General features: G+C 38.5%; 1 protein-coding gene across 3 annotated transcripts in view; it reads right to left on the reverse strand.

The window, feature by feature from the left end:
* The window catches only part of LOC105468290 (dynein axonemal heavy chain 7), a 340,382-nt gene that overhangs the window by 179,785 nt on the left and 143,492 nt on the right, over window positions 1-17,105 (reverse strand). For all 3 annotated transcript variants that reach the window (XM_071073104.1, XM_071073106.1, XM_071073105.1), the window contains 3 exons: window positions 8,437-8,577; window positions 4,316-4,528; window positions 2,801-2,910 (listed from right to left, as the gene is read on the reverse strand). In XM_071073104.1, coding sequence (XP_070929205.1) covers window positions 2,801-2,910; window positions 4,316-4,528; window positions 8,437-8,577 — 464 coding nt within the window. The remainder of the gene's footprint in view (window positions 1-2,800; window positions 2,911-4,315; window positions 4,529-8,436; window positions 8,578-17,105) is intronic.

Consider the following 17,105-nt stretch of genomic DNA (forward strand, 5'->3'; position numbering starts at 1 on the left):
CTCTGTACTTTCTGCATAATTTTTTTGTAAATCTAAAATTACTCTTTAAAGAGTCTTTTTTAAACAGAGTGTCACTCTGTCACCCAGGCTGGAGTGCAGTGGCACAATCTCGGCTCACTGCAGCCTCCACCTCCTGGGTTCAAGTGATTCTCCTACCTCAGCCTCCTGAATAGCTGGGACTACAGCCACACACCACCCCACCCAGCTAATTTTTATATTTTTAGTAGAGATGGGTTTTCGCCATGTTGGCCAGACTGGTCTCGAATTCCTGGGCTCAAATGATCCACTCACCTTATCCTCCCAAAATGCTGGGATTACAGGCATAAGCCACCACACCAGGCCAAAACGTCTGCTTTTTTAAAGGAAGAGAATTAAATAAATACATTTAATTCAATTAAATCAGTAGGACTTACTGTGTGCCTACGTGTGAAGAACTGAGAAAGAGTTGAGGACAAAGCTAGGTATTTGTAGAGATGACTGGGTTGATAAATAGCCACTGCCATTTCCTGAGATGGGACTAGGGGAGGCTGAGTGAATTTAGGAGGTAAAATGGTACATTTGCTTTTAGAAGAAATGTAAATGTAAGTACATCTGAGGTATCAAATGGAAATATCAAGTAGACTTGTGTATAGCAAGCTTATAGGAGAGACTAGGGCCAGAGGTACAGATATGGGGTCTTCAAGATGTAGGCCATTAAAGCATGGGACTGGATGAGAACATTCAGGAAACCACAAAGCATGAAACAAATCACTACATGAAAAAACTCTTGAAAATTCAGCGTTTCTAGCCTATTCTCATGAATCAATATTGTGATACTGACCATACTGCCAAAAGCAATCTACAGATTCAATGCAATTCCCACATCAAAATACCATGGTCATATTTCACAGAACTAGAATAAACAATCCTAAAATTCATATGGAAGCAAAAAAAACGATGCCTAGTCAAAGCAAAACTAAGCAAAAAGAACAAATCTGGAGGTATCACATTACCCAACTTCAAACTACACTATAAGGCTATAGTTACCAAAACAGCATGGTACTAGTATAAAAATAGGCACATAGGCACATAGACCAATGGAACAGAACAGAGAACCCAGAAATAAAACCAAATACTTACAGCCAACTGATCTTCAACAAAGCCAACAAAAACGTAAAGTGGGGGAAAGGACACGCTATTCAACAAATGGTGTTGGGATAACTGGCAAGCAATATTTAGAAGAATGAAATTGGATCCTCAGCTCTCACCTTATACAAAAATCAACTCAAGATGGATCAAAGACTTAAATCTAAGACCTGAAACCATAAAAATTCTATAAGATAACATTGGAAAAATCCTTCTAGACATTGGCTTAGGCAAAGAGTTCATGACTAGGAACCCAAAAGCAAATGCAACAAAAACAAAGATAAATAGATGGGACTTAATTAAACTAAAAAGCTTCTGCACAGCAAAAGAAAAAATCAGCAGAGTAAACAGACCAACCCACAGAGTAGGAGAAAATATTTGCAAACTATGCATCTGACAAAGGACTAATATGCAGAATCTATGAGGAACTCAAATCTGCAAGAAAAAAACAACTAATTCCCCCAAAATTGGGTTAAAGACATGAATAGACAATTCTCAAAAGAAGATATACAAATGGCCAAAAATCATATGAAAAAATGCTCAACATTACTAATGATCAGGGAAAGGTAAATCAAAACCACAATGTGATACCACTTTATTCCTGCAAGAATGGTCATAATTTTAAAATAAAAAAAATAGATGTTGGCGTGGATGTGGTGAAAAGGGAACACTTTTACATCATTGGTAGGGATGTAAACTAGTACAACCACTATGGAAAACAGTGTGGAGATTCCTTAAAGAACTAAAAGTAGATCTAACATTTGATGCAGCAATCCCACTCCTGGGTATCTACCCAGAGGAAAAGAAGTCATTGTATGGCAAAGACACTTGCATGCAAATGTTTATAGCAGCACAATTTGCAATTGCAAACATATGGAACCAGCCCAAATGCCCATCAATCAACAAGTGGATAAAGAAAATGTGATGTATATGTGTATACACACACACGCGCACACACACACACACGCGCACGTACACACACACCCCCCATGGAATATTATTCAGCCATAAAAAGGAAGGAAATGATAACATTCACAGCAACCTGGATGGAGCTGGAGACTGTTATTCTAAGTCAAGTAACTCAGGAATGGAAAACCAAACATCATATGTTCTCACTTATAAGTGGGAGTTAAGCTATGAGGACAAAAAGGCCTAAGAATGGCACAAGCGACTTTAGGGACTTGGGGAAAAGGGTGGGAGTGGGATGCGGGATAAAATATTACACATTGGGTACAGTGTACATTGCTCAAGTGATGGGTGCACCAAATCTCAGAAATCACCACTAAAGAATTTATCCATGTAACCAAACACCACCTGTTCCCCATAAACCTATTGAAATAATAAAAATATAAATTTTAAAAAGAAAATTCAGTGTTTCAAGGGAACAATAAATGACTCAAATGATCCAAGAAAAAGAAAGTTTCAGGAAGAAAGGAGGGATGGACAGTGTCAACAACAAGTGACACCTACTAATACTTAGAGCCCTAGTATTGAGTGGAGGAAGCCAGCAGAGAAAGAGAAATGAAGACAAACCTAAGAGGAAAATTAAGGGTCTAGGAAAAAATAACACAGGCTAAATTAACAGTATGGAAGACAATTTGGTATTTTAAATAAATCAGTGGTATAGGGATGAGTGAAAGTTATTTCCAATACATCCTTAAATTAAAGGGTTTACCTGTAACATCTATCCGTGAGTGGTGTAATAACCAGCCTAGGGGAATTACCCAGATATTCATATCCATATCGCAAACCAGCATTGATCATTTTTGTTTCTAAATGATTTTCCTAGGATAAATGAGATAAAATAAGTTAGTTTAAACAACAAAATTGTAAATAATACGAAATCTCAAGCTCTTTAATAAGTAATAACCATAATATAGACATCTTCAAAATTCACTTTTCAGGTGTCATTTGATTCCATGGCAGAATTAAATATCTAGTTTCCATGGATGAATAATTGAAGTCACTGGTTTTAATTTTTCCCATAAAATATTTTAGTATTTGTCCCTTACCTCTTCCATATTTTTAATCATTGTGTGTTAACAATAGAGGGGATATTACTCATCATTTAACAGATGAGGAAACTGATGCTTAAAGAGAATAAGTAACTTCCCCAACGTTATACATTTGGGAATGGGAGGATCTGGTATCTGAAATGATTCCACCATCTGAGCTTCTAGCTCAGTACTAAATACACTGCCCCTCAATTTGTTTCCCAGGACGCTAGTTCTTACCTCTTCTCTCCTCCCACCCCATACCCCCCAAGACTTCCACAAAAGCCTATATGATGAAAACTATGCATCTGTCTCTGCCTATACCCAATAGGCCCTATCTTGCCCACTTTACTAACTGTTCCTGCCCTGCTTGCATTCTCCATTATGATTACCATCACCATCCACCTGGATGCCCTGGCAAAAACCATGTTTCTGCCTTCTTCAATTGATCAATTAGAGGAATCTTTTTTTTTTTTTTTTCTGAGACAGGGTCTCACTCTGTCGCCCAGGCTGGAGTGCAATGGCGCAATCTCAGCTCACTGCAACCTCTGCCTCCTGGGTCCAAGCAATTCTCCTACCTCAGTCCTCAAGTAGCTGGGAATACAGGCACGCCCCACCATATGCCCAGTTAATTTTTGTATTTTTAGTAGAGATGGGGTTTTACCATCTTGGCCAGGCTGGTCTTGAACTCCTGACCTTAAGTGATCTGCCTGCCTTGGCCTCCCAAAGTGCTGGGATTACAGGTGTGAGCCACCATGCCCAGCAATAAGAGGAAACATTAATGACTAAATCAGACTGAAAAAGTTTGATTCATACATCCTTTAGATGCATCAAGAACCTAAAAACACAATTTTAAACTGACTAGTCCCAACATTTTGCAGATCCAGCAAGCCTAGCAATTCATTTAAAATGAGTAAGTTTTGATAATTACTCATGATTTTCATGTATCTATATATGTATATATGTTTATATATAACTATACATTTGGATATAGATAAGGACACAGATATCAATACAGATGATATAGTTATCAGCACCTTAATCTTCAAGCTAAAGAAATGCTTATTTGGGTATAGTGTGCCATCAGCAAAAGATTCCAGGTTACCGCTACTATTTCCTATGTGAGCAAGCAGGCACAAATTTAAAATTACGAGCTGAAATTGCTGTGTAATGTAACATTCAGTGATATCACTTACTTGCCAATAGTACCTAAGCTGACTTAACCATTCAAAGTCAGAGTCATCACTAATATTTTTTTTTACAAGTGATGAGAGGACATCTCTAGCATGGACATCCAGTACCACAAGTGCTCCCAGAGTTACACGATTCTGCTTGGACAATTTGCCACGCACCAAAGTGACAATATCATCAATTTGTCTGTTACATGTTGTCAAGTATTGCTCAAGAGCCTGAAAGAAAATAAGATATGATTTCCCAATGTGATGAAAAGTATTTTGAACAAAACATTCTGAACTAGTATATATACAGATTATTCTCTGCATTTTGATCACAACTCTCCATGTAACACAATTTAAAAATAATTTGTTTTTCTTACTACAAAGATACCAGGTGAACAAGCCCAATCAGGTATAATGGATATACGTAATTTGTGTCTACTCATTATCCTTTCCTTTTCTATTTCTTCTCTATTCTCCGTGGTTTTGTTGGAGCTATCAATCATATTGCCCACTCTCCATGGCAATATGAAGGAGGGAATGTGTGACTAAACCAGAACCAATCATAGTTCTTCCTGGGGACTGCTATATAGATTGAGAGAAAAGTGCTCTTTGCTAGGCTTGGGAGGCTGTGGATATGCCAATCTAAAGTAACTACAAGCTGTCTTCTGCTCTACAGAATAAAGCCTACCAGAGCCAACAGAGATAGAGAGCAACAACAATAGAGACAGACACCATGGCTGGGAGTGGTGGCTCACACCTACAATCCTAGTACTTTGGGAGGCCGAGGCGGGCAGATCACCTGAGGTCAGGAGTTTGAGACCAGCCTGGCCAACATGGTGAAACCCCGTCTCTACCAAAAATATGAAAAGTTAGCTGGGCGTGGTGGCGTTTGCCTATAATCCCAGCTACTCGGGAGGCTGAAGCAGGAGAATAGCTTGAACCTGGGAGGTGGAGGTTGCAGCGGGCCAAGATCATGCCACTGCACTCCAGCCTAGGTGACAGAGCAAGACTCCATCTCAAAAAAAAAAAAAAAAAAAGAAAAAGAGAGAGAGAGAGAACAAGAGAGAGACCACAGCACAATGCAGCTCTGAGGCCCTGATTCCGACTGCTCCTGTTTAGATCCTACGAGTCCCTCTAGTACTCTCACATAAGCTTTCTGAAAGGGGTTTGTGCTTCTTGAAATATAAAGATGCTAATAAACAAAACATTGAACATTTTAGTTTATAATAAGCTAATGCCAGTTCTGAAGACGAGGCTTGCTTCTCTTTTCTGATGGGTAAATCTAATGAGTAAGTTAAAAAAGAGAAGAGGACTTACGACAAAAATAAAATTACAGTCAACAAAAACCACTGTGCTTAAGAGAAGTATCAATATGCTCCAGTGGCTGCTTTTCCTACTCTAAAAACATTTAATAACACTGTACACCAAGGAGTTTATTTCACTCTGTTACAGCCATTGCTAAGTGGCAGCAAGGAAACTGAAAGTGAGGGTTCCCAAGAATGAGAAGAAGTTTAAAAGACAGAGATGAGGACTGCAAGTTGTTTCTCCAAGGGGCACTTTTCTTGTTTCCTGAAATACTTCATCGTTTTTTATTATTATTTTTAAGAAGGATCATTCTTCAAAGGTTTGGTGCCTAAACACTATTTCATTTCTATATGGTTAATTTGCTATTAATTTTCTTCTTCAGTAGCAAAAAATAAACTTCTGTCCCACCCATGTTCAACCACAAGCAGGGAGATCCCAGGAGGCTGCACGTCCCTTGGTGGCCCACCTTGGAGAAATCCCTCTGAGTGTGGTGGTTGGTGAGTGGTAGCTTAAAAGTAGAAAGACAAAATGAATTCTCTGGACTCACTGAGGAAAAAAGAAAAATACACATGGGGAGAGACATCCAAGGGCCCAAAAGGAAACCCAGGGGCTTACTGCTATTAGGGATACTCTTATGCCCCAGTGCCCTGCTTTTCACAAAGAAAGACCTTTTCCTGAAAACTCTTGACTTCCTGTCCTATACCCTATTCCTTCTTGTAGAGGAGAAGTAGGTGACCTGTTGGTAAGTTGGAGCAAATTAAACATGTGTCACTCAGTCCCTTACTCTTTGGAATCTGTCTGTCTACAGAGAACATGCATCCTTCTCAAAACCCTGTTCAACAATACCTTAAAGTTAAAGACATTTCAAATTCCATGTCAAAAACGTATTTAAAAACCACGATTTTATTTTTTTTTATTTATTATTTATTTATTTATTTTATTATACTTTAAGTTCTAGATTACATGTGTACAACGTGCAGGCTTGTTACATATGTATACATGTGCCATGTTGGTGTGCTGCACCCACTAACTTGTCATTTACATTAGCTATATCTCCTAATGCTATCCCTCCGCCCGACCCCCTCCCCACAATAGGCCCCGGTGTGTGATGTTCCCCTTTCTGTGTCCAAGTGGTCTCATTGTTCAATTCCCACCTATGAGTGAGAACATGGCAGTGTTTGGTTTTCTGTTCTTGTGATAGTTTGCTGAGAATGATGGTTTCCAGCTTCATCCATGTCCCTACAAAGGACACGAACTCATCCTTTTTTATGGCTGCATAGTATTCCATGGTGCATATGTGCCATATTTTCTTAATCCAGTCTGTCACTGATGGACATTTGGGTTGATTCCAAGTCTTTGCTATTGTGAATAGTGCCACAATAAACATACGTATGCATGTGTCTTTATAGCAGCATGATTTATAATCCTTTGGGTATATCCCCAGTAAAGGGATGGCTGGGTCAAACGGTATTTCTAGTTCTAGATCCTTAAGGAATCACACTGTTTTCCACAATGGTTGAACTAGTTTACAGTCCCACCAACAGTGTAAAAGTGTTCCTATTTCTCCACATCCTCTCCAGCACTTGTTGTTTCCTAACTTTTTAATGATCACCACTCTAACTGGTGTGAGATGGTATCTCATTGTGGTTTTGATTTGCATTTCTCTGATGACTAGTGATGATGAGCATTTTTTCTTGTGTCTGTTGGCTACAAAAATGTCTTCTTTTGAGAAGTGTCTGTTCATATCCTTTGCCCACTTTCTGATGGGGTTGTTTTTTTCTTTTAAATTTGTTTGAGTTCTTTGTAGGTTCTGGATATTAGCCCCTTTGTCAGATGAGTAGATTGCAAAAATTTTCTCCCATTCTGTAGGTTGTCTGCTCACTCTGATGGTAGTTTCTTTTGCTGTGCAGAAGCTCTTTAGTTTAATTGGATCCCATTTGTCAGTTTTGGCTTTTGTTGCCATTGCTTTTGGTGTTTTAGACATGAAGTCCTTGCCCATGCCTATATCCTGAATGGTATTGTCTAGGTTTTTTTCTCGGGTTTTTATAATTTTAGGTCTAACGTTTAAGTCTCTAATCCATCTTGAATTAATTTTCATATAAGGAGTATGGAAAGGATCCAGTTTCAGCTTTCTACTTACGGCTGGCCATAAAAATCATGATTTTAAACTACAGATCTATAACTGCTAGGTTCCAGTAGACCCCTCAGTCAACTGAAAGTTGAGTCACTTAAAATCCTGTCTCAATGATAGAACTGTTACAATGAATGTAGTTTTAGTTTTTCATTAACAATTACATTCTAATTAATGTTAAATTAATATATCCAATTATATTATTTACATATTTAATACTAAGCATCACTTAAAATATTCATAATTATTATGTATTCAAAATCAATACATTTGAAATAAAAACAGTCACAGTAAGTCAACCGGAGCCTTATCTATATAGGGTAGTTTTACTCAAGGTATAAAAGAGAATACTGTTACTTTATTTCCTGCTAATCTTTATGAGTTTCTTAGTCCTATTATCACTCTATTTTTAAAGGCATAAAAATGTGTATAATAACAAGATTGAGGTTCAAGTATCATTGACTTTTATATGCTGTGAGTAAACGTGATTTAAAGAATAATTTTGAAATTATTGGTATAAATTTTTCCTACATATTTGTTATGTGCAATTTTTATTTAAAAAATCAGTAATTTGGCTTGCAGCATAAAGTAGATTTTTAAGTGAATTGTATTTATTTCAGTTTTTAAAATAAGTGTATTCTGGCAATAATAAACTATTGAAAAAATGCTTTTAAAAAAAATCTGAGGGTTAATAAAAGCTTACCTTTATCCCCACTGGAATAGCTGTTTGTACTTCTTTTGTCCAAAAGATTTGGGATACACAGAGAACAGTCTGTCCAGGCCAATCCCTTACCCAGTTAATTCGTTCATCTTTTGTATAGGCAAAAATTGCATCTCCAATTACCTAATCAAAAAAGAATATGCTAAATATTAACCATTTCCTGAACAAGTTATACAACTGAGAGTTAAACTCCTAAACTAGATTAACTCATACTGCTCAATTTTTTACAACATTCTTAGACATTTATGCAAGACTCACTTAAACCATACGATTGTAACTATTTATATTCAAGCTTAATCACATTCCTGTGAGCAAGGCAAACATATTATATAACATTTTATTTTCGTGATGTACTATCAATTTGTGTGAACCACATGGTATCAAATATTCATTTGAACAATTTTAGCCAAAGACATCCTAGATACATTTGGATTGAACAAGCATGAGCAATTTTATTGCAAAATACAAATTCAAATAATTCCAAAATGAGATCCATCAAATTTATAGATGATTTTCTTTTAATTTAATCTGATCTCCACTCAGCCATATGCATGTATCCATGCACACCCGGGCATCGCACAATCTTTCTCAAGTTACTCCTGTGTTTCCAGGCCTCACTCCCTCTCAATCCTGTAGTTTGAAGCCCAAGGCGATGACGACAGAGACAGATGTACAATTTATTCATGGAGAGTTGAGGGCTGTAAAGTCAGGAAGTCTAATTTTGTACTTCACTACCTATGTTCGGTGGACTGATATATCTACTTTTCCACCAGTCATCGGTGGGAAACACACTAATCTGTTACATTCATCAACCAGAAATAGTGATGTCTGTGAGGTGATATGTACTTTAATGTTTGAATCAGAAGAGATTTCTTAGATTTTTCTGAGAAATATCTCAGGATGGTTAAACCATTCTGGATTTCTAGTCTTGCTGGGATATTTATAGAATGGAACAATGATAAAGGGCAGAGTGCTGGGTATTGATAATAAAGACATTTTTAAGAGCAGAAGAAGCCACGGAAAGGGCAGGTGAAAATGGACACCTGGGGGATGAGAGAAGCAAAATAAATAAATAAATAAATAAAATAGAAAGGTGCAGCAGAGAAATGCCAAGAAGATGGAGTAAAAATGTGCTCTAAGAGGACACTGTGGGGAGAACAAGAGAAAGACATTGAAATCTGGATCACAAAAAGGGATTTCTATATAGTTAGATGAGGAGAAATATGATTATATAAAGTTCCACAATATTGTAAGTAAAGTCTATCATTATATCTATGTTTACCATATTATATATGATATAGATATATAGAATAATATATACATGTAGTAGCCTTTCAAGCATGCAAATACACATAGCACAACACAGTAACACACATATCTCCTATTTGTAGAGTTGTATACTGCACTTGCTTGCATATTTTGTCAACACAAACTTACACGGGAAGATTTTTAAAAGATACTTATTTTCTACATCATTTTTTTAAACTTTATTTTTTGTATTTTTCAACTTTTATTTTAGATAGAGGGGTATATGTGCAGGTTTGTTACATGGGTGTATTGCAACCAGGTACTGAGCATAGTACCCAATAGTAAGTTTTTAATCCTATGCTCCCCTTTCTTCTCTCCCCATCTAGAGGTCTACAGTATCTATTGTTGCCATGTTTATGTACATGTGTGCTCAAAGTTTAGCTCCCACTTATAAGTGAGAACATGTGGTATTTGGTTTTCCGTTCCAGTGTTAATTTGTTTAGGATTAAGGCCTCCAGCTCCATCTATGTTGCTACAAAGGACATGATTCCATTCTTTTTTACGCCAGCATATCCTATACAACTTCTTGCCACCCTATGTTAATACTCTGAAATGGCAACCAAAATATTTTCTCCAAGTACTTAGACAATCAAAATTAAAAGAGTAATTGAAATATTACCAGATATACATAAAATAATGACTTATTACTCTATACTACATCAATTAGCAAATCATATAAGACAATTCAATGCTGCTAAAGAGTGACCGAACTGGAATGTATTAATATTGCTAATGGCTTCAAAAACAGTAATGCTATTTCTCAATATTTGTCAAGGCCTATGAAAACACATCTTCTTTGGCCCAGTAAACCTACACATGGGACGTTATCATACAAAAATTAAAATTCAAAAACACCAGATATAAGCATAAGTACATTCATTGTAATATAACTCATAATAGGGAAAAAATCAGACCTGTCCAAAAGATTTTACATTTTCTGGAAAATATTGGGTAGGCAAGCATTAAAGCCATATTTAAGAGAAAGAAACATTAAGAGAAAGAAACCGTGGTAACATTGAACATCTAGATTCCAATGAATTTTTCCAACACATTTGTGGGAGAGTCTGACACATTAATTTAAATATTAATTAACTGGAAGTCCTAGACAGAGCCATCAGGCAACAGAAGGAAATAAAAGGTGTCCAAATAGGAAAAGAAGAACTCAATCAATCTCTCTGTACCGGCAATATGATTCTATACCTAGACAACCTTAAAGGCCCCACCAAAAGACTCCTGAAGCAGATAAATGACTTCAGTAAAGTTTCAGGAAATAAAATCGATGTACAAAATTGGTAACATTTCTATACCCCAATAATGTTCAAGCTGAGAGCCAAATCAAGAATGCAATCCCATTCACAATAGCCACACAAAAAAATAAAATACCTAGGAATTCATCTAACCAAGGAGGTGAAAGATCTCTACAAGGAGAACTACAAAACACTACTGAAAGAAATCACAGATGACACGAACAAATAGAAAGATACTCCATGCTCATGGATTAGAAAAATCAGTATCATTAAAATGGTCATATTGGTGGTTCCAAGATGGCTGAATAGGAACAGCTCCAGTCTACAGCTCCCAGCATGAGCAATGCAGAAGATGGGTGATTTCTGCATTTCCAACTGAGGTACCAGGTTCATCTTACTGGGGTTTGTTAGACAGTGGGTGTAGGACAGTGGGTGCAGCCCACTGAGTGTGAGCCGAAGCAGGGTGAGGCACTGCCTCACCCGGGAAGCACAAGAGATCAGGGAATTCCCTTTTGCAGCCAAGGGAAGCTGTGACAGATGGCACCTGGAAAATTGGGTCACTCCCACCCTAATACTGCGCTTTTCCAATGGTCTTAGCAAACGGCACACCAGGAGATTATATCTCACGCCTGGCTCGGAGAGTCCCACGCCCACGAAGCCTTGCTCATTGCTAGCACAGCAGTCTGGGATCCAACAGCAAGGAAGGCAGCAGCAAGGCTCGGGGAGGGGCGCCCGCCATTGCTGAGGCTTGAGTAGGTAAACAAAGCAGCCACAAAGCTTGAACTGGGTGGAGCCCACCACAGCTCAAGGAGGCATGCCTGCCTTTGTAGACTTCACCTCTGGGGGCAGGGCATAGCTGAACAAAAGGCAGCAGAAACCTCTGCAGACCTAAATGTCCCTATCTGACAGCTTGGAAGAGAGTAGTGGTTCTCCCAGCACGGAGTTTGAGATCTGAGAACCGACAGACTGCCTCCTCAAGTGGGTCCCTGACCCCCAAGTAGCCTAACTGGGAGGCACCCATCAGTAGGGGCAGACTGACACCTCACATGGCCAGGTACCCCTCTGAAATGAAGCTTCTAGAGGAACGATTAGGCAGCAACATTTACTGTTTAGCAATATTCGCTGTTCTGCAGCCTCCGCTGCTGATACCCAGGCAAAGAGGGTTGGGAGTGGACCTCAAGCAAACTCCAACAGACCTGCAGCTGAGGGTCCTGACTGTTAGAAGGAAAACTAACAAACAGAAAGGACATCCACACCAAAACTCCATCTGTACGTCACCATCATCAAAGACCAAGATAGATAAAACCATAAAGATGGGGAAAAACAGTGCAGAAAAGCTGAAAATTCTCAATATCAGAGCACCTCTCCCCCTCCTTGCCAGCAACGGAACAAAGCTGGACGGAGAATTACTTTGATGAGTTGAGAGAACAAGGCTTCAGAGGATCAAACTTCTCTGAGCTAAAGGAGGAAGTTCAAACCCATTGCAAAGAAGCCAAAAACCTTGAAAAAAGATGAGATGAATGGCTAACTAGAATAACCAGTGTAGAGAAGTCCTTAAACGACCTGATGGAGCTGAAAACTGTGGCACGAGAACTACATGACGAATGCACAAGCTTCAGTAGCCAATTCGATCAACTGGAAGAAACAGTATCAGTGATTGAAGATCAAATGAATAAAATGAAGCAAGAAGAGAAATTTAGAGAAAAAAGAGTAAAAAGAAAGGAACAAAGCCTCCAAGAAATATGGGACTATGTGAAAAGACCAAATCTATGACTGGTGTATCTGAAAGTGATGGGGACAATGGAACGAAGTTGGAAAACACTCTGCAGGATATTATCCAGGAGAATCTCCCCCATCTACCAAGGCAAGCCAACATTCAAATTCAGGAAATACAGAGAAGGCCATAAAGATACTCCTTGAGAGAAGCAACTCCAAGACACATAATTGTCATATTCACCAAAGTTGAAATGAAGGAAAAAATGTTAGGGCAGCCAGAGAGAAAGGTTGGGTTACCCATAAAGAGAAGCCCATCAGACTAACAGCAGATCTCTCAGCAGAAACTCTACAAGTCAGAAGAGAATGGGGGCCAATATTCAACATTCTTGAACAAAAGAATTTTCAACCCAGAATTTCATATCCAGACAAACTAAGCTTCATAAGTGAAGGAAAAATAAAATTCTTTTCTCAAATGCCGAGAGATTTTGTCACCACCAGGCTTGCCTTACTAGAGCTCCTGAAGGAAGCACTAAACATAGAAAGGAATAACTGGTACCAACCACTGCAAAACCTGCCAAATTGTAAAGACCATCGATGCTAGGAAGAAACTGCATCAACTAACGGGCAAAATCACCAGCTAACATCATAATGACAGGATCAAGTTCACACATAATAATATTAACCTTAAATGTAAATGGGGAAAGACACAGACTGGCAAATTGGATAAAGAGTCAAGACCTATCACTTTGATGTATTCAGGAGACCCATCTCATGTGCAGAGACACACATAGGCTCAAAATAAAGGGATGGAGGAAGATCAACCAAGCAAATGGAAAACAAAAAAAGGCAGAGGTTGCAATCCTAGTCTCTGATAAAACAGACTTTAAACCAACAAAGATCAAAAGAGATGAAGAAGACCATTACATAATGGTAACAGGATCAATTCAACAAGAAGAGCTAACTATCCTAAATATATATCTACCCAACACAGGAGCAACCAGCTGCATAAAGCAAGCCCTTAAAGACTTACAAAGAGACTTAGACTTCCACACAATAATGATGGGAGACTTTAACACCCCACTGTCAACATTAGACAGATCAATGAGACAGAAAGTTAACAAGGATATCCAGGAATTGAACCTCAGCTCTGCACCAAGTGGACCTAATAGACGTCTACAGAACTCTCCACCCCAAATCAACAGAATATACATTCTGTCAGCACCAATCACACTTATTCCAAAATTGAGCACATAGTTGGAAGTAAAGCACTCCTCAGCAAATGTAAAAGAACAGAAATTATAACAAACTGTTTCTCAGACCACAGTGCAATCAAACTAGAACTCAGGATTAAGAAAATCAATCAAAACCACTCAACTACATGGAAACTGAACAACCTATTCCTGAATAATTACTGGGTACATAACAAAATGAAGGCAGAAATAAAGATGTTCTTTGAAACCAATGAGAACCAAGATACAACATACCAGAATCTCTGGGACACATTTAAAGCAGTAGAGGGAAATTTATACCACAAAATGCCCACAAGAGAAAGTAGGAAAGATCTAAAATTGACATCCTAACATCACAATTAAAAGAACTAGAGAAGCAAGAGCAAACATATTCAAAAGCTAGCAGAAGGCAAGAAATAACTAAGATCAGAGCAGAACTGAAGGAGATAGAGACACAAAAAAACCTCCAAAAAATCAATGAATCCAGGAGCTGGTTTTTTGAAAAGATCAACAAAATTGATAGACTGTTAGCAAGACTATTAAGAAGAAAAGAGAGAAGAATCAAATAGATGCAATAAAAAATGATAAGGGGGATATCACCACCGACCCCACAGAAATACAAATTAAAAGAACTAGAGAAGCAACAAAAGCCAAAACTGACAAATGGGATCCAATTAAACTAAAGAGCTTCTGCACAGCAAAAGAAACTACCATCAGAGTGAGCAGACAACCTACAGAATGGGAGAAAATTTTTGCAATCTACTCATCTGACAAAGGGGCTAATATCCAGAACCTACAAAGAACTCAAACAAATTTAAAAGAAAAAAACAACCCCATCAGAAAGTGGGCAAAGGATATGAACAGACACTTCTCAAAAGAAGACATTTTTGTAGCCAACAGACACAAGAAAAAATGCTCATCATCACTAGTCATCAGAGAAATGCAAATCAAAACCACAATGAGATACCATCTCACACCAGTTAGAGTGGTGATCATTAAAAAGTTAGGAAACAACAAGTGCTGGAGAGGATGTGGAGAAATAGGAACACTTTTACACTGTTGGTGGGACTGTAAACTAGTTCAACCATTGTGGAAAACAGTGTGATTCCTTAAGGATCTAGAACTAGAAATACCGTTTGACCCAGCCATCCCTTTACTGGGGATATACCCAAAGGATTATAAATCATGCTGCTATAAAGACACATGCATACGTATGTTTATTGTGGCACTATTCACAATAGCAAAGACTTGGAATCAACCCAAATGTCCATCAGTGACAGACTGGATTAAGAAAATATGGCACATATGCACCATGGAATACTATGCAGCCATAAAAAAGGATGAGTTCGTGTCCTTTGTAGGGACATGGATGAAGCTGGAAACCATCATTCTCAGCAAACTATCACAAGAACAGAAAACCAAACACTGCCATGTTCTCACTCATAGGTGGGAATTGAACAATGAGACCACTTGGACACAGAAAGGGGAACATCACACACCGGGGCCTATTGTGGGGAGGGGGTCGGGCGGAGGGATAGCATTAGGAGATATAGCTAATGTAAATGACAAGTTAGTGGGTGCAGCACACCAACATGGCACATGTATACATATGTAACAAGCCTGCACGTTGTACACATGTAATCTAGAACTTAAAGTATAATAAAATAAATAAATAAATAATAAATAAAAAAAAATAAAATCGTGGTTTTTAAATACGTTTTTGACATGGAATTTGAAATGTCTTTAACTTTAAGGTATTGTTGAACAGGGTTTTGAGAAGGATGCATGTTCTCTGTAGACAGACAGATTCCAAAGAGTAAGGGACTGAGTGACACATGTTTAATTTGCTCCAACTTACCAACAGGTCACCTACTTCTCCTCTACAAGAAGGAATAGGGTATAGGACAGGAAGTCAAGAGTTTTCAGGAAAAGGTCTTTCTTTGTGAAAAGCAGGGCACTGGGGCATAAGAGTATCCCTAATAGCAGTAAGCCCCTGGGTTTCCTTTTGGGCCCTTGGATGTCTCTCCCCATGTGTATTTTTCTTTTTTCCTCAGTGAGTCCAGAGAATTCATTTTGTCTTTCTACTTTTAAGCTACCACTCACCAACCACCACACTCAGAGGGATTTCTCCAAGGTGGGCCACCAAGGGACGTGCAGCCTCCTGGGATCTCCCTGCTTGTGGTTGAACATGGGTGGGACAGAAGTTTATTTTTTGCTACTGAAGAAGAAAATTAATAGCAAATTAACCATATAGAAATGAAATAGTGTTTAGGCACCAAACCTTTGAAGAATGATCCTTCTTAAAAATAATAATAAAAAACGATGAAGTATTTCAGGAAACAAGAAAAGTGCCCCTTGGAGAAACAACTTGCAGTCCTCATCTCTGTCTTTTAAACTTCTTCTCATTCTTGGGAACCCTCACTTTCAGTTTCCTTGCTGCCACTTAGCAATGGCTGTAACAGAGTGAAATAAACTCCTTGGTGTACAGTGTTATTAAATGTTTTTAGAGTAGGAAAAGCAGCCACTGGAGCATATTGATACTTCTCTTAAGCACAGTGGTTTTTGTTGACTGTAATTTTATTTTTGTCGTAAGTCCTCTTCTCTTTTTTAACTTACTCATTAGATTTACCCATCAGAAAAGAGAAGCAAGCCTCGTCTTCAGAACTGGCATTAGCTTATTATAAACTAAAATGTTCAATGTTTTGTTTATTAGCATCTTTATATTTCAAGAAGCACAAACCCCTTTCAGAAAGCTTATGTGAGAGTACTAGAGGGACTCGTAGGATCTAAACAGGAGCAGTCGGAATCAGGGCCTCAGAGCTGCATTGTGCTGTGGTCTCTCTCTTGTTCTCTCTCTCTCTCTTTTTCTTTTTTTTTTTTTTTTTTTGAGATGGAGTCTTGCTCTGTCACCTAGGCTGGAGTGCAGTGGCATGATCTTGGCCCGCTGCAACCTCCACCTCCCAGGTTCAAGCTATTCTCCTGCTTCAGCCTCCCGAGTAGCTGGGATTATAGGCAAACGCCACCACGCCCAGCTAACTTTTCATATTTTTGGTAGAGACGGGGTTTCACCATGTTGGCCAGGCTGGTCTCAAACTCCTGACCTCAGGTGATCTGCCCGCCTCGGCCTCCCAAAGTACTAGGATTGTAGGTG

The sequence above is a fragment of the Macaca nemestrina genome, chromosome 11 (assembly GCF_043159975.1).
Source record: "Macaca nemestrina isolate mMacNem1 chromosome 11, mMacNem.hap1, whole genome shotgun sequence".
NCBI lineage: Eukaryota > Metazoa > Chordata > Mammalia > Primates > Cercopithecidae > Macaca > Macaca nemestrina.